The 26,497-nt window shown below is 45.0% G+C and overlaps 1 protein-coding gene across 4 annotated transcripts in view; it reads left to right on the top strand.

Annotated features, from left to right (window-relative positions):
* LOC308158148 (A-type potassium channel modulatory protein KCNIP2) overlaps positions 1-26,497 on the top strand; it is a gene marked incomplete at both ends in the record, with an annotated part of 125,291 nt that overhangs the window by 81,902 nt on the left and 16,892 nt on the right. For 2 of the 4 annotated variants that reach the window (XM_080531747.1, XM_080531744.1), the window contains one exon: positions 15,385-15,490. The exons of the other annotated variants lie outside the window; for them this stretch is intronic. In XM_080531747.1, the coding sequence (XP_080387873.1) occupies positions 15,385-15,490 (106 nt within the window). Of the gene's footprint in view, positions 1-15,384; positions 15,491-26,497 lie in introns of those variants that run through there. 4 annotated transcript variants of the gene reach the window in all.

Below are 26,497 nucleotides of genomic sequence, written 5' to 3'. Positions count from 1 at the left end.
TCCCAGGATAGGGGAGGGCTGCCCTTTTTGTTCATGGGGGGAATCCTTTACAACACCTTTTTATTCTGTGTACAGCTAGAGGAGTGGTTTTAGGGTTTTGGGATTTATTTTTTTTACGTTTTTTTTTTATGGCCAAACTGTCTGGAAGACAAGGAAAAACTGCATTCAAGGTCCAGCACGTCTCAGGCTGGAATGTGTGTACTACAAACTGACAGATAATATAGATGCTTTCGTAAATAGTTGGGGTATTGGGGGGGTTTGTGCTAGAAGATTTGCTGGTACTTCATTTTTTTTTTATATATGTTTGTTTCTTTTGTGTTGTTTGTGTTTTTCTTATGAAACAAGTGAATTAGTTAGCATATTTTGAAATGTGAATAAAGAAACCTTTACATCTCAAATCTCTCTCTCTCTCTCTCTCTCTCTCTCTCTCCCTCAGTGCATCATGAGATGTGTGTAAACCATTGCCCTGCTCTGGTGCCCTGCTCCCGTTGAAGCGTGGTATTATTATTAGAAGTGGAGGGTTAGGGTGGTGTCTCACCCCCTGTCTCACCCTGTGTCTCACCATGATGCAGGGGAGTGGAGTGGAGACAGAAGGGCAGGAGAGGGAAAAGAGGACACATACACACACACACATGCAAACACACATGCGCACCTACACAAACACACACTCATCTGTGTGCGCACGCATGCACACACACACCCTCCCTCCTCCCCATCTCTGTCACACAGGCTGTTTTAGCACCATTGATCAGCCTGTTTGTATGCAGAGCAGACCTGCCCCACCCACTCACTCTGTCCTTCTCTCTCTGTGTCCTGCTGTCTCACACACGCTTTCTCCTTCAGGTTGAACTCATCCATTAGAAGGTGTGATCATATGCTTGCTGCAGGGAAGGCTGGTGGGGGTAGGAATCGGAGGACAGGCTCATTGTAATGCATGGAATGGACTGAGGAATGGTATCAAAACCATGGTATCAAATCCGGTATCAAATCTCATAATGTTGCGTCCTTTATAAACTGGTGCATACTACTGTTCACTTTGGTACTGTTTTGGATGAAGGTGTTAATTGGCCAGGTCTCCTTTTAAAAAATACACTTAAAAAGAGACTTTGTGGTTGAATAAAATGAATACTAATTGCTCCTTTCATCCTCAAATAAGCTTAAAGCTTACCTCAATAAGGCCAGGCCAGATTATACCAGACAGAACCGACCAGACCAGACCAAACCAGACCAGACCAGACCAGACCAGACCCAGACTCAGGCCAGACTAGACCAGACCCAGACCAGACCAGACCAAGACTAGACCAGACCCAGACCAGACCAGACCAGACCCAGACCAGACCCAGACCAGACCCAGACCCAGACCAGTCCAGACCAGACCCAGACCAGACCAGACCAGACCAGACCAGTCCAGACAAGACCAGAGCTAGACCAGACCAGACCTTCTTGAACATGCTGGGAACGCATCTCTCATTTGAGGAAATGTCTTTGGGAAATGTTCCTGAGCAGTAATTGAGATTCCTTTCAGAATGAAATTCAATGTATAATGTGTGTGTGTGTGTGTGTGTGTGTGTGTGTGTGTGTGTGTGTGTGTGTGTGTGTGTGTGTGTGTGTGTGTGTGTGTGTGTGTGCAGGGGCGAGGAGGGTTAAACGTGACATCTACAGTGTCAGTCATTGTACGTGCTTCAATGTTCCCTTCAGTTCAGTAATGACTTTCCCTCTCCTGGCTATGAGGAGGTAGACACAGGTAGATCAGAGCTATGAGGAGGTAGGCATAGGCAGGTCAGGGCTATGAGGAGGTAGACACAGAAAGGTCAGGGCTATGAGGAGGTAGATACAGGCAGGTCAGGGCTATGAGGAGGTAGATACAGGCAGGTCAGGGCTATGAAGAGGTAGATACAGGCAGGTCAGGGCTATGAGGAGGTAGATACAGGCAGGTCAGGGCTATGAAGAGGGAGACACAGACAGGTCAAGGCTATGAAGAGGTAGACACAGGCAGGTCAGGGCTATGAAGAGGTAGACACAGGCAGGTCAGGGCTATGAAGAGGGAGACACAGAAAGGTCAGGGCTATGAAGAGGTAGACACAGGCAGGTCAGGGCTATGAGGAGGTAGACACAGGCAGGTCAGGGCTATGAAGAGGTAGACACAGGCAGGTCAGGGCTATGAGGAGGTAGATACAGGCAGGTCAGGTCGATGAGGAGGTAGACACAGGCAGGTCAGGGCTCATTGACCTCCATCTGGGGAGGCTACTGCAGGCAGGAAACCCAGGACAGGCTAAATGTATGCATGGGGTGGAATGGAATGGAGGATTGTTAACAGATACTATGAGTTCCACACAGACCCTGTGCCCTGCTGAGGCTCAGGCCTAAGGATCAGTTGGATGAAACACAGAAGACCCACATATACACATTCAGAACATTCAGAACCGAACTGATTATCTGGAGGAGATAAGTGGCAGCTCTAGTTCTAGTGGCGGCTACATGCCCAAACCTAACACCCCCTGCACCATGTTTCACAGATGAGGTGGTATGCTGTAAATGTTGGGCAGATCCTTTTTTCTCTCCAAACATTCCTCTTGCAATCACTCTGGTATTCATTTGTATTAATCTATCCACAAGACCTCTGCCGACTTTGTAGGTATTTGTTAGCCAACTGTAACCTGACCATCCTCTCTGAGGATAACTAGTGTTTTGCACCTTGCAGTGAAGCCTCTCTAGTTGAGCTCGTGACACTTTCTCCGGATGGTTGACAGATTCCCACCTACCTCTGGAGAGGTAGAGAGTCCTGTTATCTGCCTGACTGCTCTCCGCTTTGTTAATCAGACCCCTGAGTACTGACATGCTGGTTGTGTGTCTGTGCTCAGTGCAGCCGTGGTTTTCTACCATGAGGAACTCTAAGAGGAGAGGTAGCTGAGCTCACCAGTGATTTTGGCAAGCCTATGGTTTGTTAGTAGACTGAAGACCCATCTCTTCAGGTTACATCTTAACTGCTCCTCCTGAGACATCTTCTGACCCTCACCACTACGTCTCCTAAAGACACCCGCTTTCCCCTCTACTGTGTCCCTAAGAACTTCTATTGCCCCCCTTGTACTGTTTCTCAGTTTCTCCAGTAATAAAAAAAAATAAAAAATAAAAAAGTTTTAGTAGAAGGCGATAATAGGGAGAAGGTTTTTCCTTCTATCAGTGGCCCCGGGCCCGAGCTAGAGTACTCTTCCTGCAACGAATGGTGGACTGCTGATTCACATGCTTAGTATTCAAATGTATTGATTGTAAGTCGCTTTGGAATAAGGCGTCTGCTAAATGCCAAAAATGTAAATGTCAATGTTAGGTTTGTTATGTTTCTAATAAGTAATAAGTACATGTCAGTGTAATGTATTCAGTTCATGTAGAGTGCCCCACCCTTTTGAAGAAGACAGAAGACATCTGACATTTAGTGCACTCATTTTATTGTCACTTTTTTTATGACTTATTATTGAATTGTTGATCGTTTGCTGACTGCTGTGGTTGAGCGTGGAGCAAGATCCAAAACCATTTCACTGTGTCAATTACACCTGTATGAGATAAAGTGACAAATAAGTATTTGATTTGACACCCACATGTTTCCATGTGCTTTACAGTCATGTGTTAATGTGAGGTGTTCTTGAGAGGGTGTTGGTTGACAACAGAACACTGTACAGTACATACATACATACATATACTGTATACAATAACAATATATAATATTGTATATAATATAATATACGTATGTATAATTGTATTATTGAATTCTTCCATGCACAAACATGTGACTTGTGTGGCTTTCGCTGTTGTCGTCATCATCATCATCGTCATCATCATCCTCATCCTCATCCTCATCATCATCACAGTTGTTCTAGTCTATTCTCTTGCCCAGTCGTCAGTGGGTTGGCATATGCGTCGTCATGGTTATCGTCATCAGTGACACGCTGCACAGTAGTACACCAGACTGGTGCCTAGAGCTTATTTCTGTCTCCAGGCTCCAGTCTGATTTCCACTGTATATCCAGGCTCAGAGCCTGTGTGGGATCTCATCAGAGCATCTCAGACCTGAATCCACTCAGACTATTTTTAGCCTCTAGCTGCCGGCCGCTCCTCAGTATCACGTCTGATCAGACCCCTGAGGGCCACCGTACAGGAGGAGAGGTGATGGAGCTGTGAGTGTGTGTGTGTGTGTGTGTGTGTGTGTGTGTGTGTGTGTGTGTGTGTATGCGTGCGTGCATATGTGCATGACAGCTGTGCGTAACTGTGTGTGTGTGTGTGTGTGTGTGTGTGTGTGTGTGTGTGTGTGTCTCTGTGTGTTTGTGTGTGTGTGCGTCTCTGTGTGTTTGTGTGTGTGTGCGTGCGTGAGTGTGTGTGACAGAGACACTCTGTAGGGATGGCCCATAGCCTGTCTATGTAATGGTGCTACTGTTTACCAAAGAAACACACACACACACACAGGTGTCAGCACTGAAGCTTATGTAGTGATAAGACTTATCAGTGAAGGGCTGTAATCAACGCTAGGCCTGCAGACAGTACACCTCCTTCAGGAAATGAGAGGAAGAGAGAGGGAGGGAGGGAGGGAGGGAGGGAGGGGGAGGGAGGGAGAGGGAGGGAGGGAGGGAGGGAACAGATGAGAGGAACAGGTGAAGGACAGGAAGAAAGAGAAAGAGGATTCAAAGACAGATGAGGAGAGAGGGAAGGAGAAAAGAGAAGATTAGGTCAAAGTGACAGTATAGTAATGGACGTATGCTGAAAGGAATACGACTACTAACAACTAGTGTTGCTGTGAATGAATGCTCTATATTACTGTATCCAAATATACATTCGATTAGATTCATTCGCTGTGGGGTTTTAGCCCTAGGACATTCCTCTTGAGTGTTGTTGTTTCTCACAATGACCTTCATTTCAGACTATGAGGAATACATCACAGAGACTGGAACGTCAATCAAGTGCCACGCTGGTAGCTCCTACTTTCTCCAACCTTCTTAGGCTATCCCTCTCTTTTATCTCCCCTCTCTTTCCTCTCCTCTCCTTTCCTTCTCCCCTTCCTCTCCTTCTCTTTCTTCTCTTCCTCTCCTCTCTTCTCTCCAATACTCTGGGGTCAGGGTGTGAACATGTCGGTGTTTTAATGCCATTGAACAACAGAACAGAAGACGAGGGAGAGAGGGAAAGGTTGGTCACACTGATCAGTCAGTCGATCGCTTAAAACATTTAATCAAGTTAACCCTAACCCTAACCCTAATCACAATAATAGGCTGTGATTAATCATGATTACTAGTATTTACTTAGTTTTTTGTTGTTGTGGTTTTTTGGTTTGAGATAAAAGCAAAAACATGTGTAGAGAAATGCATGATAAACTTGTTAGAGGAATCCGAGTTTTTTTTACTTTATTATAACATCTCAGCTTAGTTTTGATGATTTTTGAAGATTAGAATCTCTTACGGTAATTTGCATTTAAAAAGTCTCAGGGAGTGCTTGGTTTTGCCCACAACGTCCATAATGAATTGCAGAGTTAATTCGCAGACAACCACATAAAGAACAGTTACAAGTAATGTCTGCTAAAAAGTGTATGTAAACAGCTTGCCTATAAATTGTTCGCAATGTAACATCTTACCCAAATGAACACTATAGGCCTATTTAAGAAACGGAATGGATAGTGTTTCTGAAGAGAAAGTGCTGATTGTTAGTTTCATTAAACATTATTGTACAGACAGTAGCAGGTTGTATTGCTCGTTTAAACAGCTGTTATTGTTATACTCGATAGTTTAGCACTATTAGCACACTGTCCATGAGCAACAGTCTTTTAAGATAAGTTGAGCTTCACAACAGGTTTGTAACACTGGGCCTTGTCGCCGGCAGCCCTGTTCTGGACCTGCCCACCGTAGTGGGTAGGACATCTGGCTGTGTCTCAGAACACTGTCTGTCTTTTGAACTTAGCTCCGGGCTGGCTAGCTAGCTAGCTCTCTACTGCATTCATTAATTATTCACCAACTCCTACTGTTGGTTCAGCGCCTCCGTTGTTATTGAAGCTAGTGTCGTTGTTGTCCCAGTCTAAAATATAGGATATTCCTGGTCCAAATAAACATACGAAGCCTTCATTCAACCATCCAACCTCCATTCATCTGTGACAACAAAGGGCCACAAAGGGGTCCCTGTATTTTTAAATAAAACATGAGGACGTCCACATTTACATTCAACCAGTCTCAGAACACCTCACTGATGGAAGGGGAGGGGGGGGGGGGGGGGGGGAGTGGGAGGAGGGGGAGGGAGAGGGATGGGAGAGAGAGGGAGGGAGGGAGGGAGGAGAAGAGAAACAATTTGTGGGTGATTTCACACCTGACGTATTCTGATACCACTATAGCACACTCGAGTATCGAGAATACTAATACATTAGTTTGTGTGTGTGTGTGTGTGTGAGTGTGTGTGTGTGTGTGTGTGTGTGTGTGTTGTGTCTCCTTTCGAATACTAATGTGACACATAACCGGAACATGATAATGACAGTAGTCAGTTTAGTGTAAAAAAAGAAAAGACGTGTTCTCAGGAACTGACCTGGTAGGAAATAGAGTCACATGACTGAAGAACAGACGGGGGGAGGGACACGGGTCATCAACACACATAGAGAAAGTGTGAGAGATGAGAAACAGTGTTTCTTATAATAACTTTAAAAGTGTTTGTGTCACGTGTGTGTGTGTGTGTGTGTGTGTGTGTGTGTGTGTGTGTGTGTGTGTGTGTGTGTGTGCGTGTGTGTGTGTATGCGTGTATATGTTCAGCAGTAGAGGACTGGTCGCCCTGTCTGACTTTGCAGGGCTCGTCCTCCCCAGGAGAGAGCCAGGCCTTAGCGGCCTTTGGCAGTGGATAGTATGGAGAGGACAGTGTGAACGTAAGTGCCTTTTTGTGTCACGTGTGTAAAGAGAGAGATTGTCCTCTGGTTGATGTCACAGGAGTTTCAGACAAAACAGCCGTGTCAGCTGAACCTTCTATATACACACTGTCATCCCACCCAGCTTCTCATGAATATACAGGATCAGGATCACACGGATGTATTGACGAAGAGCTCTGTGTGTGTGTGTGTGTGTGTGTGTGTGTGTGTGTGTGTGTGTGTGTGTGTGTGCGTGTGTGTGCATGTGTGTGTGTGAGATAACGTAGACTGCACTGCCCCCTAGTGACTGTAGACTGAACATGCAGCGATACTCCGCAGACAAAAGTATGTACAGTACAGTAGTTGAAGGAGGAGGGGCTGGGATGTGTGTCTCTCTCTCTCTTTCTGTGTGTGTGTGTGTGTGTGTGTGTGTGTGTGTGTGTGTGTGTGTGTGTGTGTGTGTGTGTGAGAGAGAGAGACACACACAGAGAGAGGTAGAGAGTCCTGTTATCTGCCTGACTGCTCTCAGCTTTGTTCATCAGACCCCTGAGTACTGACATTCTGGTGGTGTGTCTGTGCTCAGTGCAGCCGGGGTTTTCTACCATGAGGAACTCTAAGAGGAGAACCAGTGAATCTCTGCACCGACCATACCGCTTTTCATCTCCTGCTCAAATCTCTCTCTTTTTATTCGGCTTTTGTCGCTCTGTTTATCTCTTCACTCTCTCTGTCTTTCTCTATTTTCTCAGTCCTCTCTCTCTCTCGCTCACTCTTTCTTCCCTCTGCAACTCCCCTCTCATCTCCCCTTTAATTTTCTCTCCTTTGTCTCTCTACTTTTCTCTTCCTATATCCTCATTTGTTTATATTCCCCAACTCCAAGTTTCCCCGGCATCTGGCATATTGTGACATTTTCACAAGGCTCATATTTTCCGGGATTATTTCTTCAGCTGTGAATATTTGCTGTTGTTGTTTGTGTGTGATAGGCTTATCTCAGTGTTTGTGACAGTCTGTTTATGGAAATTGAAGAAGGGAGAGCCACAGGGTGTAACGGTGTAACAAACACAGTCTAGGAAAAACACACACTCAGAGAAGGAAGAACTGTCCATTAAATGGACGCATTGAAAAATCACACAAAGGCTACTCCTTGCAGGGTCGCTTCTGAAAAAAATCATTATAAAAATAGAAATTAGGTCATTGTTGATTCATATATCAACACGGGCACGACACAGGTGCAACACAGGTCCAGGGGTGTTGTGTGTGTGTGTGTGTGTGTGTGTGTGTGTGTGTGTGTGTGTGTGTGTGGGGAGGAGACCCTGGTGTGGCAGTATGTCAGGATATCCCTGTCTTTACCACACCTCTGGTGGTCATGACTCTGTTTGGTTTGGAGTGGTTGGAGTTGCCAAGCCCCCCTGAGGAGGGAGTGGAGGTCATTTCTACTACATTCTACATTCTGGTCATTTTATCACTGTTCCCATTCGACTCCCATTCGACTCCCATTCGACTCCCATTCGACTCTCCACGCCACTCTATCCCACCTGGAGAGGGGAAACAGCTACGCGAGACTGCTCTTTGTGGACTTCAGCTCCGCCTTCAACACCATCCTTCCAGACAGGCTAGTGACCAAACTACTAGACCTGTGTCTATCACACTCTATATGTGCATGGATCAAGGACTTCCTGACCGACCGCCCCCAGAGGGTGCGGGTGGGCCCCCACACCTCCACAGCCCTCAGACTCAGCACTGGGTCCCCCCAGGGCTGCGTGCTAAGCCCCATCCTCTACAACCTCTACACCTACGACTTCACCCCCGTCCACCCCAGCAACTCCATCGTAAAGTTTGCAGACGACACCACCGTGGTGGGATGCATCTCGGGGGGGGACGAGGCGGCGTACAGGGATGAGGTAGAGCAACTGAGCAAGCTGTGCAAGGTTAACAACCTGCTGCTGAACAAGTCAAAGACCCAGGAAATCATCGTAGACTTCAGGAGGAAAAAGTCCGAGATCCAGCCCCTGCTCATCGACGGAGAGAGCGTGGAGAGAGTCTCAACCCTCCGATTCCTGGGGGTGCACATGCAGGATGACCTGTCCTGGAAGGACAACACAAAAGCCACCATCAAGAAGGCACAACAGCGGCTATACATCCTGAGAGTCCTCAGGAAGGAACACAGCAAGCAGGAGATACTGGTGACATCCAGCTGCACAACCGCGGAGAGAAATGCGCTACAGAGAGTCGTGAGAACAGCCCAGAAGATCACCGGCGCCCCCCTCCCCTCTCTGGAAGAGCTGTACAACACACGCTGTCTCAGGAAGGCCTCCAAGATCTCCAGGGACCCAACCCACCCTGGGTACGAACACTTTACCCGGCTGCCCTCGAAAAGGCGGTTCAGGACCATGGCCGCAAGGACAAACAGACTGAAGAACAGCTTCTACCACAGGGCCGTCCAGGCCCTGAACACAGCAAAGACCTAGGTTCTGGGCCCTGGACAGTCTGGACGGATCGATGGCAGCTGCTGGACTGAAAAAATCAGGTGTATTGCTGAGGCACAAATATGTACATTTCAAGCCTGCAAACTGCGACACTTTAAATAAATGTGCAATAACACTATGTGCAATATGACAACCCTAGTCGTCTATCTGTACAGTATAGTATAGTGGATAGTGTACATAGCCTTTATTTATGTAAACCAGCTCCTTCCCTTCTTGTGTTTTTTTTTTTTTTACGTTTCTTTTTTTTTTTCTTTCCTAACACCAGGGGAGCCACCCCTCCTAAATGTCGTTGTTTGGTACCTGTACTGTAGCAATGACAATAAAGACCATTCATTCATTCATTCTCCTTCTGGCTATTTGGGACAGGTGAGTGACAGTGTGTCTGTGTGTGTTCTTCTTCGGCATATGGGTTGTTGTTTTCCTCTCCACTCCACCAGGCTCGGGGCCGAGGGGCTACCCTTTTACCACCCCGAGACCTGGTTGAGGGGCTCACCTGGGCTATATTTCTGGACACCCCTCCAGAAGCCACGTCATCGTGTGTGTGTGTGTGTGTGTGTGTGTGTGTGTGTGTGTGTGTGTGTGTGTGTGTGTGTGTGTGTGTGTGTGTGTGTGTGCGTGCGTGTGTCAGAGGAGGAGGGGGGATGTTTGTGTACATGTGTGACTTTCAGATTCTTTTGGAAGGAAATCTTTTAGAAGTTGAGATGGATGTTTCAGTGCAGGATCCCTCATCGTCTGAAACATTTCTCTAAATGCTGTTATGTAGAGGTGCAGGACTAGCTCCACTCCACAGCTGGCTTCTGTAGCTCACCTGGGCTCTCTCTCTCCACTAGGTGTCCTAGTCTCTCTCTCTCCACTAGGTGTCCTAGTCTCTCCTAGAAAGTGTAGCTCCAGTATTCCTGCTTCTTTCCTGCCTTGTACAGTGGGGTGGCTAGAGGTATGTGTGTCCTTTAAGTGGTTGGCAGAAATCTGACTAAAACAGGTAAAAATCACAGTTTATTACTGTTCATCCCTAGTTTCAATATTGTAAGTATACAATTTGATATTACTGTTCTGTAGTATCTATTGCTTAAAATGATATGCACCAAGACTCTTTATATGATGCTACTGTTAAGAAATATGACAATAACACAGCAAAGACCTAGGTTCTGGGCCCTGGACAGTCTGGACGGATTGATGGCAGCTGCTGGATTGAAAAAATCAGGTGTAGTGCTGAGGCACAAATGTGTACATTTCAAGCCTGCAAACGGCGACACTTTAAATGAATGTGCAATAACACTATGTGCAATATGACAACCCTAGTCGTCTTATCTGTACAGTATAGTATAGTGGATAGTGTACATAGCCTTTATTTATGTAAACCAGCTCCTTTCCCTTCTTGTTTTTTTAGTTTTTTTTTTCCTTTCCTAGCACCAGGGGAGCCACCCCTCCCAAATTTCGTTGTTTGGTACCTGTACTATAGCAATGACAATAAAGACCATTCATTCATTCATTCATAAATCTGCCCTGTGCATTTCACTATGGGAAAATGTTTTTTTAGTTCAGTGGATATAGGCTACTCTAAATCCAAATGTAGTAATGTCTCTTAATAATGACAGCATAATACTTTTCAAATCAGATAGAGAGGGGCCTAAAAAATTCAGAAACTGGACATAGGGCCATCGCAGATTTGGACCACAGCTGCTCATGGCTGTCTTTCACTAAAAGCACAATTCCTTCAAGATCTGGCCTCTAGCCACCCCACTATTAGTTCCACCTGTGGTAGTATCCTGCCCCAGACACACTTCCTGTTACCACTCTGAGGGACCATGTGCTCAGATGAGTCTCTCCCCCTCTCCAGAGGACCACAACGGAAATAAATCCTAGGATTTTAGTGTGTGCTCATTCCTCGACAGCCCATGTAAGTGTATGGCACATGGCATTGATAATACCTTTTTATGTACATTTCACGATTGTCAAATAAAACGAACTAACCAACATCATACTGTATCTTTAGATGGCCCTGTCCAAGCCTGTGTGTGTGCAGAACAAGGCTGTCATCTCAAACTGAGTCTCTCACAGCCTCCCCCGTCACCTCAGCCCCTCTTACTGGGCTCAATCTGCTTCAACATCCGGCTCATTGTTTGATTAACTCAGGCTTCGCTTACCAGTGTTTGAGGTAGCCTATTTGGAATCAACAATTACTTTTAAAAAAATCTAAATCAGCTTCATATCTAGGCTCCGGTACCTTTACATGGAGGTCAAAATTAGAGTGATTGATGATTATTGTGATTATTGTTCATTATTGATTATCATTTGAATATTGATTATTGTTGTTGACTCACAGGCTTCGGACAGCACTTGAATAACACTAGCCTTTATAAAGGGCGTAATGAACGTAGCGAGTGTTGTTTAGCATTATTTAGAGACCCTCTCTGAGGTCATATTTCATGATGGCAGTGAAGCTAATGTGTTGTGTTCTCCTCCCTTGCCTGCTGGGAGAGAGTGAAACAAATTGTGGGTATTAGTGGAGAACTTACAAGTATTACATGTCAGTCTCAAAGATGTTGACATTGTAGATAAATAGCCTTGAACTTTACACGTCTTGTGTGTTTGAGGAAGTGAAGGAGAGGAGAGGAGAGCAGAGGAGAAAGGGAGCAGAGGGCACATCTGTGGGGCCAATTTTCCATCCTGACAGGCAGAATGAGGTGAGAAATCCTCCAGGAGGAAAGAGATGCTGGAGGGTAATACAGAAGGGATGTCCCTTTCCCTTTCTCTTGTTCAACAGACACACTCTCAATGTCATCACTTCAGACCTGAGTCACGTGCAGTTTCTCTCCTCCCTTTCTCTCTTTCTCTGTTATTCTATCTCTCCACCCTTTTCTCCCTTTTCCTCTGCTTATGCACCCCTCTCTCAGTCTCAACCCCCTGTCCTCAATTCTGCTCAACCCCTCGCTATAGGCAGTTTGACACCTCGTGAATATTTATAAGAAGAACAGAATAATCTTTAACAAACATGCCCCCGAAGGCGCTGATGTGAGTGCGACTCTTGTCATGTCAGATTGGGTTCCCCGTCGCCCTGTGAGGCCTGCTCGTATGTCAGCCATAAGGGCAGGCTGGTTCAGTCTCTGGGCAGTGGTTAGGAGCGTTATGACATATCACGCCTGTGTGTCCCTTACCACCACAGCGACAGGTGTCAGAGCATTGAGCTAGTACAACACTGGGACTCAGGGCACGGAGGAATCCAGCGATATGGAAGAAGCAATGTCAACATAGTGAATGCAGCAGAGAGGGAACCGCCACAGCTTCAACCCAGAGCACAACAGACATATCGCTCTAGGCTCCAGTTTCACCATGTAAATGAGAGAGAGAGAGAGAGGCAGAGAGCATAACACAGTGAAAGAGGGAGAGAGAATATGATTAGCCGGATCTCGTGTAGCGTAGAGCTATGGGGTATATCTTCACTGGAAGATAATTGCGAGGGGTGTCGGGACTGAGATTTGCGCCATATCACCCTGCTGTGTCCCCCCTGCTGGCTACATGTCTGCATGCTAAGCAGAGACCAGACACCGTCTGTACGAGTGGTGATGTTGTGGTCCTCTGTGGCTCAGTTGCTAGAGCACGGCGCTAACAACGCTTAGGTTGTGGGTTGGATTCCCGCTGGGACCGTATATACTGAAGATGTATGCACTCACTGCAATGTAAGTCGCTTTGGATAAATGCCTCAGCTAAATGGCATAGGCCTATATTATGTTGGGGCTCGATGGCCAGTAGGGGGCCCTCTTCTCTTCTTCCCTTTGCTCTCAGTCGATCCCAATGCCCCAGGGCAGTGACGCATACCCTGCAAAGGGGCCATCCTTCAGATGCTATCGTTTCCATTGTGCTGCTTTCAAGAGTAGTGGTGTTAACCTTGTTAAGTCCTGGCTGAACTACCACTAATACAGTATACTAGCGGCGAAATGTCCTACGGATGGTCCAAAACCCATTGGATCTGATTGATTATCTCAATGTTGTCAGGCTATCTTAAATTGTATACAGTAAGACCATGGCATTGTCACAAAGTGAGAAAGCAGACAATGGTAATGAACAACCCTCCAAAGATGTCATGGATGCATTCTAAGAATAGCCTACATTTCCCTGTCCTGTTCATTCCATTTCTCCAATGGCCTCTCCTGTGTGTAGCTATCATAGGCCTAGTGTTTCTTTTATGGAACATATAATTGCCTACTAATTGGTCCCAATGAGTGAGCCGGGCGCCTTGCATGGTTGCCGCCATTGGTGTGTGAATGAGAGGCCATTGTAAAGCGCTTTGGAACAAGGCGCGATATAAGTGCAGTCCAATTACCATTCCACTTACCCCCCTCCACTCCACAGTCTCACATCGAAAGTCAATTATGTTTTGTTATTTGAACAAAAATGCACATCTGAGGAAATTCTAAAGTACCTGCTCACAGGCTACCGGTTCTTTTGAGCCTAAAACTGAAACGGGTTGTACTCTTTCTCTCTCAAACACAGACACAGACACACACACACACACACACACACACACACACACACACACACACACACACACACATACCTCATCATCAAATAGCTCTCAGCTATGAGGTTTGGCCAGCTATCCCTCTCAACAGTGCCAAAAATTCCCCTCTGTTAACTGTCCCTTCGTTTTCTCTGTTTGTCATAATGTACCATGGGAGAAAAAAGAGAGACAGAGAGAGGGGGGGTAAATCAGTTTTTATGAAGAATACAAACAAGTAAACAATGTCAAGTCAGCCTCCTCCAAACTCTCTCAGCCAGTTACCTAGGTAACCACATTAGGCAAATCAATGGCAAGGACATGTTACTAGTGAGCTCCCTTCTCCCCTCATCTGAATGTTCTTCCTCCTCCTCTGATGACCAGACAGACAGAGGGACATGAGAGATCCAATACAGAACATTCTCTCTCTCTCTCTCTCTCTCTGTCTCTCTCTCTCTCTCCTCTCTCTCTCTCTCTCTCTCTCTCTCTCTCTCTCTCTCTGTCTCTCTCTCTCTCTCCTCTCTCTCTCTCTCTCTCGCTCCTCTCTCTCTCCCTCTCTCTCTCTCCCTCTCTCGCTCTCTCTCTCCCTCTCTCTCTCTCTCTCTCTTTCTCTCTCCTCTCTCTCTCCCTCTCTCTCTCCCTCTCTCTCTCTCTCCTCTCTCTCTCTCTCTCTCTCCTCTGTCTCTCTCCTCTGTCTCTCTCTCTCTCTCTCCTCTGTCTCTCTCCTCTCTCTCTCTCTCCCTCTCTCTCTCTCTCTCCCTCTCTCTCTCTCTCTCACACACACACACACACACAAACACACAAACACACACACACACACGCACACACTCTATCTATCTATCTATCTCTCTCTCTCTCTCTCTTTCTCTCTCTCTTTCTCTCTCTTTCTCCCGCCTCTCACTCACTCTCTTTTTCCCCCTCACACACACATACGTATGCTGCCAACCACAGGCAGCAGACATCCCAGATTCCTCCACTCTGGACCGGGGGTCTAGTCTGGTGTGTTCTAGAGGACAAGAGCCTGACTCCACCCTGCCCAGGGAGACCATAGGAGGCTGAGGAGACCGTTTACCTTACAGGAGGGAGCCGAGGACTGAACTCTCTGTACGGAAATCATTCTACTAGCTTATAGCTACCCGGGTGGTCCTAGCACCAGTAGGGGGGCTAGGGACTGTCTGAGGCCAGGGTCTGGTGAGGGGAGGGCGGGCAGGGAAGGCCAGGGGAGAGGAAGGGAGCAGGAGGAGAAGGAGAAGGAAGCCAACCTGCTGGATGCACTTTGTGGACAGTTGGGGAAACTTGTCTGATTCTTGGGACGGACAGACACGTGTTGTAGGACATGGCTAGAGATTGCACAGTTTAGTTGCCGGGGCAGCAACGCTGTAATAGTGAGCACCCAGACCCTGGTGTTATTGAACAAGGGACCTGTGGGACCGAGATAGAGACAGACTGTCCAGCTGACCCTGCTGCTCACGTTGGTGCTGTTGGACTGGGGACTGGGACTGTTAGTGCTTGTTTCTGTTGCTGGGAGATGAGACACAGCAGAGCCCCAGGATGTTGAGTCTAGACGGGCTGGAGATGATCGCTGTCCTGGTGGTCATGGGCCTCTTCATCAAAGTCCTGGAGCAGTTTGGCATGTTTGAACCTGTCGGAGGAGAAGGTAATGATGGAGTGTGTGGCTACAGTAATGTGATGGGAGTGCTCTGGACTACTTTGGGGTAGTTTGTGTGACTGTGTGACTGTGTGACTGTGTGTGTGTGTGTGTGTGTGTGTGTGTGTGTGTGTGTGTGTGTGCTTGTACTGTATGTGATATATGTATCTGCCCCTGTCCTGAGGGGGGGTTGCAGTCCCAGGATGAGGGGTTGGGTTACACACACACACACACACACACACATGCGCACACACACGTAATCTCTCTCTCTCTCTCTCTCTCTCTCTCTCTCTCTCTCTCTCTCTCTCTCTCTCTCTCTCTCTCTCTCTCTCTCTTTCTCTGTAACTTTAGCTGTATGAGGGATGAGGGCCTCTCCTCTCCTCTCCCCTGATATGTGCTTGTTTACCCCTTAATCAATACCACTATAAACAGAGAGAGAGATTGAGTGCTATGTTCTCCAGTAATGGCACCTCTCAACTAAAGTTGCTCCCTCTTGTTGTTCTCCTCACCTTCATCTGCATGGGATACGAGGTGACAGCACCCTAGTGGCTTATCACTCATTTGCCTTCACTAACAACTGTTTCCTCAGGTATGGTATGGCACTTGCAATGACTTTGATGTCTAGTCATTAATTTGCTTTAGACACATTTACTTATAAATCCCTCTGGATAGGAGTGTCTGCTAATTGAGTAGAAGAAAAGTGAATGAGAAAGGTTAGGGTTACACTGCAAAAATGTAAATCTCACTAGTCAACTAACACAGCTTGTTTTGTGAGGCTAGAATGTAAAGTAGTGTTATAGTTAACTAGGTAGTAGTGGGGATTACTCACCGAATCCATTGCATTGCAATATTTTGGCTTGACTAGCGAGATAAGTAATACATATTTCCCCCATTGTATTTTTTTTTCTCTTCTTTTTGAGAGCTGACTTTTTGCAGTGTAGGGTTAGCTGCTTGAGCCTATTAAGAAGAAGACTCATATAAACATATACATCTATCACAAACATGTGTGATAGTGTAGCCTTCTTGTATGTACCAAGTAGTTTGTTGCCCTGCAAGGTTTCTGCTTCAATTCCTGCTCTAGTGGTTCACCCTCACTGGGGTTCTGAAGTGTGTTCTCTCTCTCTCTCTCTCTCTCTCTCTCTCTCTCTCTCTCTCTCTCTCTCTCTCTCTCTCTCTCTCTCTCTCTCTCTCTCTCTCTCTCTCTCTCTCTCTCTGTTAATCAGAAATGCAGATGATCCAACACCGTCCTCTATCCAATCTCACTCACACTGTTAATAGTTTGTTATCTGATCTCACTTTGCATGACACTGTGAAAGATGTTCCTTATCGCAGATACCCAGGGTGCCCTCCATTTAGACAATAACACTGCCTCACTCTCAGAGGTGGAATATATAACCTGTTGTTGTGAGGGTCACTCTGTATCAAACTGTTTAGTTTTTCTTTCTTTCTTTTTCTTTCTGTAAACCAATAGTCTGCATTGATACCAATTATGTTAGAGTTCTCCTCTCATTTCAGGGTTCTTTCTTTGTTGAGTAGGTTCAGTGATTTGAAAGGGTTATTACCCAAAGTATCGAATCAGTCTAGATGTGGCCATCCGCCATGCATCGGTCCCCTCAGGTCAAGTTAGAAATGCAGAGTACTGGCTGGCACTCATTTTGGAGAAAGATTTATTTGAGGTATGACGCACACACACACACACAGAATGCCTCGCACAAACACGCATGCGCACACACACACACACACACGCACACACACGCACACACACACACACACACACACACACAGACACGCACCCACACACACACACACACACTGATGTACTTGCTGGACTTCAACCAGTATTCAAGGTGTGCCAACAGGTTAGATCATTTGTGGAATAAAATGTTGAGCACCCACTTAACATACAGTAGAAACACACACACACACACACACACACACACACACACACACACACACACACACACACACACACAGCCTGTGCCAGAACTGTCCCACTCAGGATTCTAGAATCGGCAGTTTTAGTGCATTAGGCTGGTCCCTTTTAACAGAAGGGACCAGATCCTTTATGGAAAGTCCTCAATAAGTACTGTGTGTGTGTGTGTGTGTGTGTGCCATCGCCTAAAAGTACTCAACTTAATTGGAGGAGCTGTGTTCACATGCCATAACGGAGCAGTCCTTCATGGTGATATTACTCACACTGCAGGGTTAGAGGGTCACAATAGGGCTATGAAGCTTAAAAAAAGGTTGTGTGTGTGTGTGTGTTTGTCTATCTTTCTCTGTCTTGTCTGTATGCCTGTCTGTCTGTCTATCTGTCTGTCTTCCCTCATATGTCTGTCTCTCTGACTGTCTTCCTGCATGTCTGTCTGTCTGTCTGTCTGTCTGACTGCCTTCTCATGGAAGTGTTTCAATCTGTTCTCCTCACTCCCCTTTCCAGTCCTCTCTCATTCTGCCACAATTGTTGAGTCTGTCATTTTGCTAAATGACTTTCTTTTCAAACATATCTGTCAAATACACACAGAGTAAAGATACTGAATGTTCCTGTAAGTAGTTGAAGGCAGTTTGTCCCGTTTCCCTTCCTCTCCTCCCTATCCCAGACTCATCTACATGCACAACACAGAGTTTAGTGGTTCAGTCAGTGTGAGAGGGAGGGAGGGAGAGAGAGAGAGAGAGCTGAGACTGACTGGCAGGTCTAATGAGCAGAATTGCTGCATCTTTGAGACACAAACTGACATTTGGGGGGCAAGTGATGGGGAAGGGCTGTATACTGTAGGAGGGTATGAGAACTGGGAGGGTGTACTGTAGCTCTAGTCTGCAGAGAGAGTATGGATGGATAGAGACGGTGAGATGGGAGGTTTAGAGACTGTAGGTAATGAGTGTTTTATGGACTTTAAGGAGTTTATGATGTGTGTGAGGATAGGTGGTTGAGCTGAGCCTGGGGGAGCGTGTCATTGATTTTCAACAACGTGGACATTTATTAAACATTTTCAGAATAAAAGTCTGAACATTTGATCAGCTGCCGACTCGTTCTCGGTTTCGCCAGCTGCTGTCGCAAATGCTTCACTGTCCCAATACTTACAAAGGGCGCTGTATAACTGTTAAGTAATAGCCCCATGACGGGTAGCTGGTCTTCTGCCGTACAGAATAATGATCAGCTCACTCTCTCTTGGATGATATGGGATATGTCCATTAGTTTGTATTACCTGTTGGGAAGAGAGGAGAGATCGGAAGAGGAGGTGAGGAATCGGTAGAAAGGAGGGATGAGTGGAATGGGGAGGGATGAGGGGGGAGAGAGAGTGCAGGTAATATGCTTAGTGACCCATTTGCACACACAAACGTGTCCCTCTCTGTAATTGATTCTCAATATCTAGGCCATCTAATGGGGGAATGTATCCGACATATGTGGTGCATCTACAGGCTCTCAAAGACAGAAAATGTTGATGGTTTTTACAATGCATTACATACTCGAGGTAGGGGGCATCTCAGTAGTGTAAAGTGGCTTCCCCCTCTAATATCCTCTCCCTGCTGCCACCAACTGGCTGGGAGTACTCACTACAGAAGATGTAACTCACCAGTCATAGCCTTACAGTACATAGGCTACTTACAACCATATAGTTTCCAAAACCTCAGGTGAATTATTGAAAACATTTCAAAAACTGTCCAATGGGGGGAACAAATACTTGACAGGTGTAACACACTCTAACTGCAAGAGATTCAATACAGAACATACTCTCTCTCTCTCTCTCTCTCTCTCTCTCTCTCACTGTCTCTCTCTCTCTCTCTCTCTCTCTCTCTCTCTCTCTCTCTCTCTCTCTTTCTCTCTCTGTCTCTCTCTCTCTCTCTCTGTCTCTCTCTCTGTCTCTCTCTCTGTCTTTCTCTCATTCTCTCTCTCTCTCTGTCTCTCTCTGTTGACGCACTGCTGCTCCTCCTCTTCTCACAGAGGGCTGCAGGACGGCGATAACACAGAGAGAAAGAACAACATGCACACACACACACACACACACACACACACACACTCACACACACACACACACACACACACTTAACTGAGCTGACCTTCAGCATCTCTCTTGCTAACTCATTAGTCTGGGAGGAGGCTACTCTGGACCCCTCTCTCACTCCTGCTGTTTCTAGATTTCTCTCTCTCTCTCTCTCCCTCTCTCTCTCTCTCTTTCTCTGTGTCTCTCTCTCCCCCCCTCTCTCTCTCTCTCTCTCTCTCTCTCTCTCTCTCTCTGTGTCTCCCTCTCTCCAATTTTCTTTCTTTCTTCTGTGTAGTGTCAGGCACACAGCCACAGCAGCTCTCTTTCATCTCTGTCGATCAATTATTCTTTTGTACTCTGAGCGAATTTGGAATGTTGTTTTTTGGTTTACTTAGAGTGGTCTTGGAAGTTACTAAATGATCAAACTCTACAAACTACAGTTTTATAAGCCCCTCAAACAGCAGCAGATTAATTAGTCTTACTGACTGTTACACTATTCTGTTTTGAAAGTGTGTTCAAACAGAGGGGTGTGTGTTGCACAAGACTCTGGTTAATGATAACAAATATATATACAGTATATACTGTATATATTTATTTCCTTTATTATGAAAATCAACACTGAACTGGTCTTTTTTCATGAACCCTCTAATAGTGTAGATTTCCACCCACACTCCAATGTAGGAGGAGAGACAGATTGAGAGAATAACAGTGTTTCTGTTCTCTGGCTCGCGGCAACAGACACACGCACACTCACTCTCACACCAACTTTAAATATGCAACAGGAGAGGAAAAACACAAGCCTCTCAGCGAGATTGATTTGAATAAAACTTTAATGTGGAGCAGACAGTGGACATTATTCACCCCAGCCTGAGGTTTAACTGCACAAGAGGGAAACTCGTGGAAGGCTACTGTCATCACCATATCATTTAACAGTCATATCTGCAACACTTTGTTGTATTACATTTATCTCTGAGGCCTAGGTTTGTGTTCTTACTCACTTCAATGTGGAGCATGAGTCTGAGTGGTTTCTATGGAGGATGAATCGTGCCACAATTAAATACAATACACACATCGAAATGCAATACATGCCAACATAAATCGAGCCCCTTGCCCCGATTGACATCATACGGACCAGGGGGAAGAGGAGGCTGAAAAGCCAGAGATATCACAAATGTACATCTGATAAGTAAGTAAGCTAGCTAACTATTATTGGAAATGAAGTAGCATCCAGTCGTGAAATGATATTGATCACTAATTTGGCTGATGTGATGTGGGTTTGTGTGGTCAACTAGCCAAGTTCCAAACAGCCACTCCCCTATGGAGGAAACCAGCCTATAACATGACTAGAATTTACATAATGACAAAAGTGAAACTCGACACAGAATGCAATGCACTCATCACGTGATATCGTGCCAAAACTCACATCGAAATGTAATGCACACATCTCTAAATGCAATGTACACGTCTCAAAATACAATGCACACATCTCGAAATGTAAGGTAGACATCTCGACATGTAATGTACACATCTCCAAATGTAATGTACACTTCTCGAAAATACAATACGGCTGTATTGATTTCATTTTGGCACAAATATTCTGTATCTTTGCATTGTATTTAGTGTTACACATGTATTGCATTTCGATGTGTGTATTGCATTTCATTGTGGCACGATTCATCCTCCATAGGTTTCTGGCAGATTACTAAAAACAAATTTCCCTGGTTCTTAGTAATGTAATGGAGGTGGGTCATAAAATGCTTATAAAATACTTGTGTGATGATGAGTCACTTAGTCTAATTCACTGAGTCAGCCTGAGAGCTTTAGCTCGATGGTCTTGAGTCACACTTACACACTTACTTAATCACACTTACAGCTTGCGGTATCTAAGCGATGTTTAGTTCTGGTACTATGATCGCAGGAGAACAGCAGGCTAGTAGGGAGCCTGTGATTGGTCAGTGATGGAAACAACATTAAGGAAGTGTGTAGAGAAACAAACATGGGTTAGAGGAAGCCCTCAATAGTCAGATATGTTGGAGAGATGGGCGTTGAGGCTTACATTTACTGCCTATATGTCATAATCTCCTTGCTTGTTTGACTTGTTCAGCTTGGTTGATGTCTCCACTATGCTTTCTCAAAATATGTGACACAGTCTGGTGAAATTTCTCAAGTTGCGCAAATTACCAATAAGCTTCATTACCAATTACCAATTGTAATGGGGGACTAATGGTTATTATATCAATTATAGTTATGCAAATGATCACTATTATCATAAAGAACCAGGAAAGGCCTGTAAGCTGCAGCATATTAAATGCTCCTATGTACAACCAATGATTGTGACAACATTTTGATGGTGGATTTGTGTCACGTTGAACAAAGTATAACAGGATGGAGGCCTAAATGTGACATGGCTTCAAAGATCATTATCATAATGATAATGATTATGTGTTAATGTTGACAAAGTGTGTGTGTGTGTGTGTGTGTGTGTGTGTGTGTGTGTGTGTGTGTGTGTGTGTGTGTGTGTGTGTGTGTGTGTGTGTGTGTGTGTGTGTGTGTGTGTGTGTGTGTGTGTGTGTGTGTGTGTGCGGGTGTGTGCGGGTGCGTGCGTGCGTGCGTGCGACCACTGATGTGTGACCATTGCCCTCCCACTGTTTGTCTCTAGAGCTTAGTCTAAATGAACAACAATTACAGAGAGAAAGATATTGATTTTGTTGCATACAAAGGTCATTGCTCATGCTGTACATTAGAGTTTGCCTTACCCTGCACTGCCCTCTTGAGGCATGTTTGTGTATTGCAGTATTGGGTTAAAGAGAGGATGGGTGGGATGAGTGGACCAGGCTCTCCAATATCCAATACCTCTCAACTCAGTCACATCCCTGTATCATGGGCTGATGTCGTGTCAGGTGAATCCCAGGTCGAACTCTGATCTCACCACTCTTCATAGATCTTAGTTGGGTAAGGGTAAGCTTTAGATCCACCAAGAGTCTGCTATCGTCTTGAATGAATGAATGAATGGTCTTTATTGTCATTGCTATAGTACAGGTACCAAACAACGAAATTTAGGAGGGGTGACTCCCCTGGTGTTAGGAAAGGGGGGGGAAAAAATACTTTTAAAAAGAAAAATCACAAGAAGGGAAGGAGCTGGTTTACATAAATAAAGGCTATGTACACTATCCACTATACTATACTGTACAGATAGACGACTAGGGTTGTCATATTGCACAATAGTGTTATTTCACATTTATTTAAAGTGTCGCAGTTTGCAGGCTTGAAATGTACATGTTTGTGCCTCAGCACTACACCTGATTTTTTCAGTCCAGCAGCTGCCATCAATCCGTCCAGACTGTCCAGGGCCCAGAACCTAGGTCTTTGCTGTGTTCAGGGCCTGGACGGCTCTGTGGTAGAAGCTGTTCTTCAGTCTGTTTGTCCTTGTGGCCAAGGTCCTGAACGTGTCCTGGCGTATCAACTACTCTCTTACTATTATCATGGTAAAAAAAAGCAACAACTAATTTGTCATAGTTTAATTTGATCAGTAATCAAATACTTTTGTTTTGGGCTTTTTTAAAAATATACCTATGTTTGTCTGTTTTTTATGTTAATGAAACAACTAATAAAGAATTGATCATCAAAATAACTTTTTCATGACAAGACCCTCGTAATAAAGACACACTGTTCCATGAGTGTCTTAATGAGTGTGCTGGATCTTTGTCTATATAGGTCAAGCCAAAAGGCGTTCATCTGTGTAATTCATATGTTTTGTCCTAGATCCACAATTTAAATATAGCCTCAAAAGCTAATGATCTATGCAAATGGATCTCTCCTTTCACTGACTTAATTGGAAACACGCTACCTAATTTTTAGCAACATTTGTCAATGCCCTCCTCTGTCTCTCATCTCAACATACACACACACACACACACACACACACACACAAATGAACACATAGACACAGACACACACATACGCACGCACACACACACACACACAAATGAACATATAGACACACACGCACACACACGCACACGCACACACACGCCACACACACACACACACACACACACACACACACACAAATGAACACACACACACGAACGAACACACTTAGACATCTTAATTAGATGGAATTAAGAGGAATAATAATCATGCAGGTAGACGTCTAAATCTGGAGGTTTTTCAATTATTCTACGTGTCTGGCCACAGGCGAAGTATCCCTCATCCAGACTAATCCACTGGCTCTGACTGATTAACTTAACACTCTGTCTCACAGTTTGCCTTGTGCGCACCAGTGCACACCCAGCCTCTAAAGAGACACCCGTATGTCGAAAACACACACAGTCTATTTAGACCTTGTTTTCTATGATATCTCCTCCCATCTGTGTATTGTTACGAAGGCGACAGTTTGTGTGTCTGTCTAAAGGCCGGTGATGCAATACTGAAAGTGGGCAGTCAATGAGTAATGATGGATAATGGATGAGACAAACAAACTCTCTCATGTTTGTCTGGCAGGTTTATGAAATGTACCTTACAGTTATGAATGCCTTACCCATTTCAACCATAATGGCGATATCAGCAACATGTACTTGGTGTTTAGCTGTTTAGCTGTCTAGCTGTCTAGCTGTCTAGCTGTCTAGCTGTCTAGCTGTTTAGCTGTCTAGCTGTCTTGGTGTCTAGCAGTCTTGGTGTCTAGCTGTCTAGCTGTCTAGCTGTTTAGCTGTCTAGCTGTCTAGCTGTCTAGCTGTCTAGCTGTCTAGCTGTCTTGGTGTCTAGCTGTCTTGGTGTTTAGCTGTCTAGCTGTCTTGGTGTTTAGCTGTCTAGCTGTCTATCTGTCTAGCTGTCTAGCTGTCTATCTGTCTAGCTGTTTAGCTGTCTAGCTGTCTTGGTGTTTAGCTGTCTAGCTGTTTAGCTGTCTAGCTGTCTAGCTGTCTTGGTGTCTAGCTGTCTAGTTGTCTAGTTGTCTAGTTGTCTAGTTGTTTAGCTGTTTAGCTCACCAAGTATAATTCTCCTCCTTCAATCCAATGCTTCCATCCTTTGTTCTTCTTCTCTCCCCTCTGGACACAGACCAGCTTGTCATTGTCCCACTTAACAGTTGACTGTGTAACATACGTATGTACTGGTTCTATTATTGTTGAATTTGTGAATGATATGTTACTCTCTAACTATTATTATATACCTGATTGTAACCTGTACAGTTCTTTTGCAAACGTTATTCCCCTGATGAATTCCCCCCTATGAATTTTCAAAGTGTTGTGTATATATAGTTTATTCCGTTTTCTGAATCAGTGTGGACTCATGGTGTGTTTGTTCATCGTCTGACATTGGCACGTTTTATTACAATATCAACTACTAAGTTACATATGACTGTACTTATCATAACTGTACATGTCCTACTCTAATGGATCTTGAACGAAACGCGCATTTTTTTTTTATTAAGTTGAATTGCTGTGCATTGTTTTAGGATGCTTAGTCCAGGGCTCAAGTTGCGTTTGCAACTTTATGAGAAATGATCTGCTGATCAGACCTCCGTTTCTTTCTTTATATAAACGGGTTATTTTGATAAACCGGATACATTTTGTGAATATATATGGTTACTTTCTCGCCTGAAAACATATTAAAACTTCATAAAATGACATATTAGGATGCTTAGTCCAGGGCTCAAGTTGCGTTTGCAACTTTATGAGAAATGATCTGCTGATCAGACCTCCGTTTCTTTCTTTATATAAACGGGTTATTTTGATAAACCGGATACATTTTGTGAATATATATGGTTACTTTCTCGCCTGAAAACATATTAAAACTTCATAAAATGACATATTAACACTTGTAGAGGCAAATTACAGCTTTTCGCTAATCACTGTCAAAACGGAGGTTTCAAAAACACTAGACTGACGCGTTAAAGTCTTTGCACACCAATGCGTGCGTTTTCGCATGCGTATTTTTTAACCCGTCATCCGAAAAAAACGTTACGCACCGAGACCTTGCACACCGGTCCGTTGCGGAGTCCGTTGCGTTTTTTTACGTTGCGAACTTTCGCAATTATGCACTCTACATTCTAAATGCTTGATTTAGCAAAAGGTACAAACAACTGAGAGCAATAGAACTAAAACCAAATGGTAGACCACATAGAATGTATTATCAGTAGAAAAGTACAATAAATCTTTATTTCTTTTAACAAATTTGGTGTGCATCTCCTGCAGTGTGATATCTGTAATCATACCATGTGTAGACTCTCCGCTCAGGGTTGCCAGATGGGATTGAGAATTTCCAACCTAACCAATCTAAAAACGGCTAAATCCACCAAAAACCAGCCCATCTGGCAACCCTGTCTCCGCTGCATCAGAGTCTACTTGTTGCGCATAATAGGCCAGGGTTTGTCAAATGATGTACCTGTATGATGCACTGGCAGTCTGTGACAGTGTGTGCACCTGCCCGGACCCTGCCCTTCTGCCTGAGTTTGAGTATGATGCTGCCCAAATGAATGTTATTGTTTAGTGCTGTACGCTTTCGTGGTATTATATTGTGTGAATTATCATCTGTATGTTGTTTTTCTTTCACTCGACCGCCGAGATAATACTTGAGACATGTACTTCTGTAAACATTAATCCAACTGTCCTAAAGTTCTAATTTGACGATGTGTCCCAGTCTATACCATGGCGGAGTGGTCAATAACAACTCTCAAAAGGCTTTTGACGTCGCGAAAAACGCAGAAAATCGAACCTGTTGCGTTTTTTTTTTTGACGGACGAATTATTACGGATTGGTGTGCAAGCGTGGTTGACACAGCATGAGTTCTAATTAATTTTTTTAACGGACGTTAAAAATGCGCGTAAAAAAACGCGTTGGTGTGCAAGGGCCTTCACAGTCGCCAGCTGGTCGTGACGCGTTAGACCGGCAGCTTTTGGCAGCGGCAGGTTTTGGCATGACAGAACCACAGGGGCTGGACATTTTGGAGTCTCCAAGACCCTTCATCGCCTCCGTCAAGGGTTTTACTGGAGGCAGTTCCAAAGAGATGTTGAAGACTTTTGTCGCCGCTGTGACCTCTGTGC

This window comes from Nansenia antarctica (assembly GCF_963989245.1).
Source record: "Nansenia antarctica genome assembly, chromosome: 1".
NCBI lineage: Eukaryota > Metazoa > Chordata > Actinopteri > Argentiniformes > Microstomatidae > Nansenia > Nansenia antarctica.
This window is presented reverse-complemented; position numbering and strand designations above follow the sequence as displayed.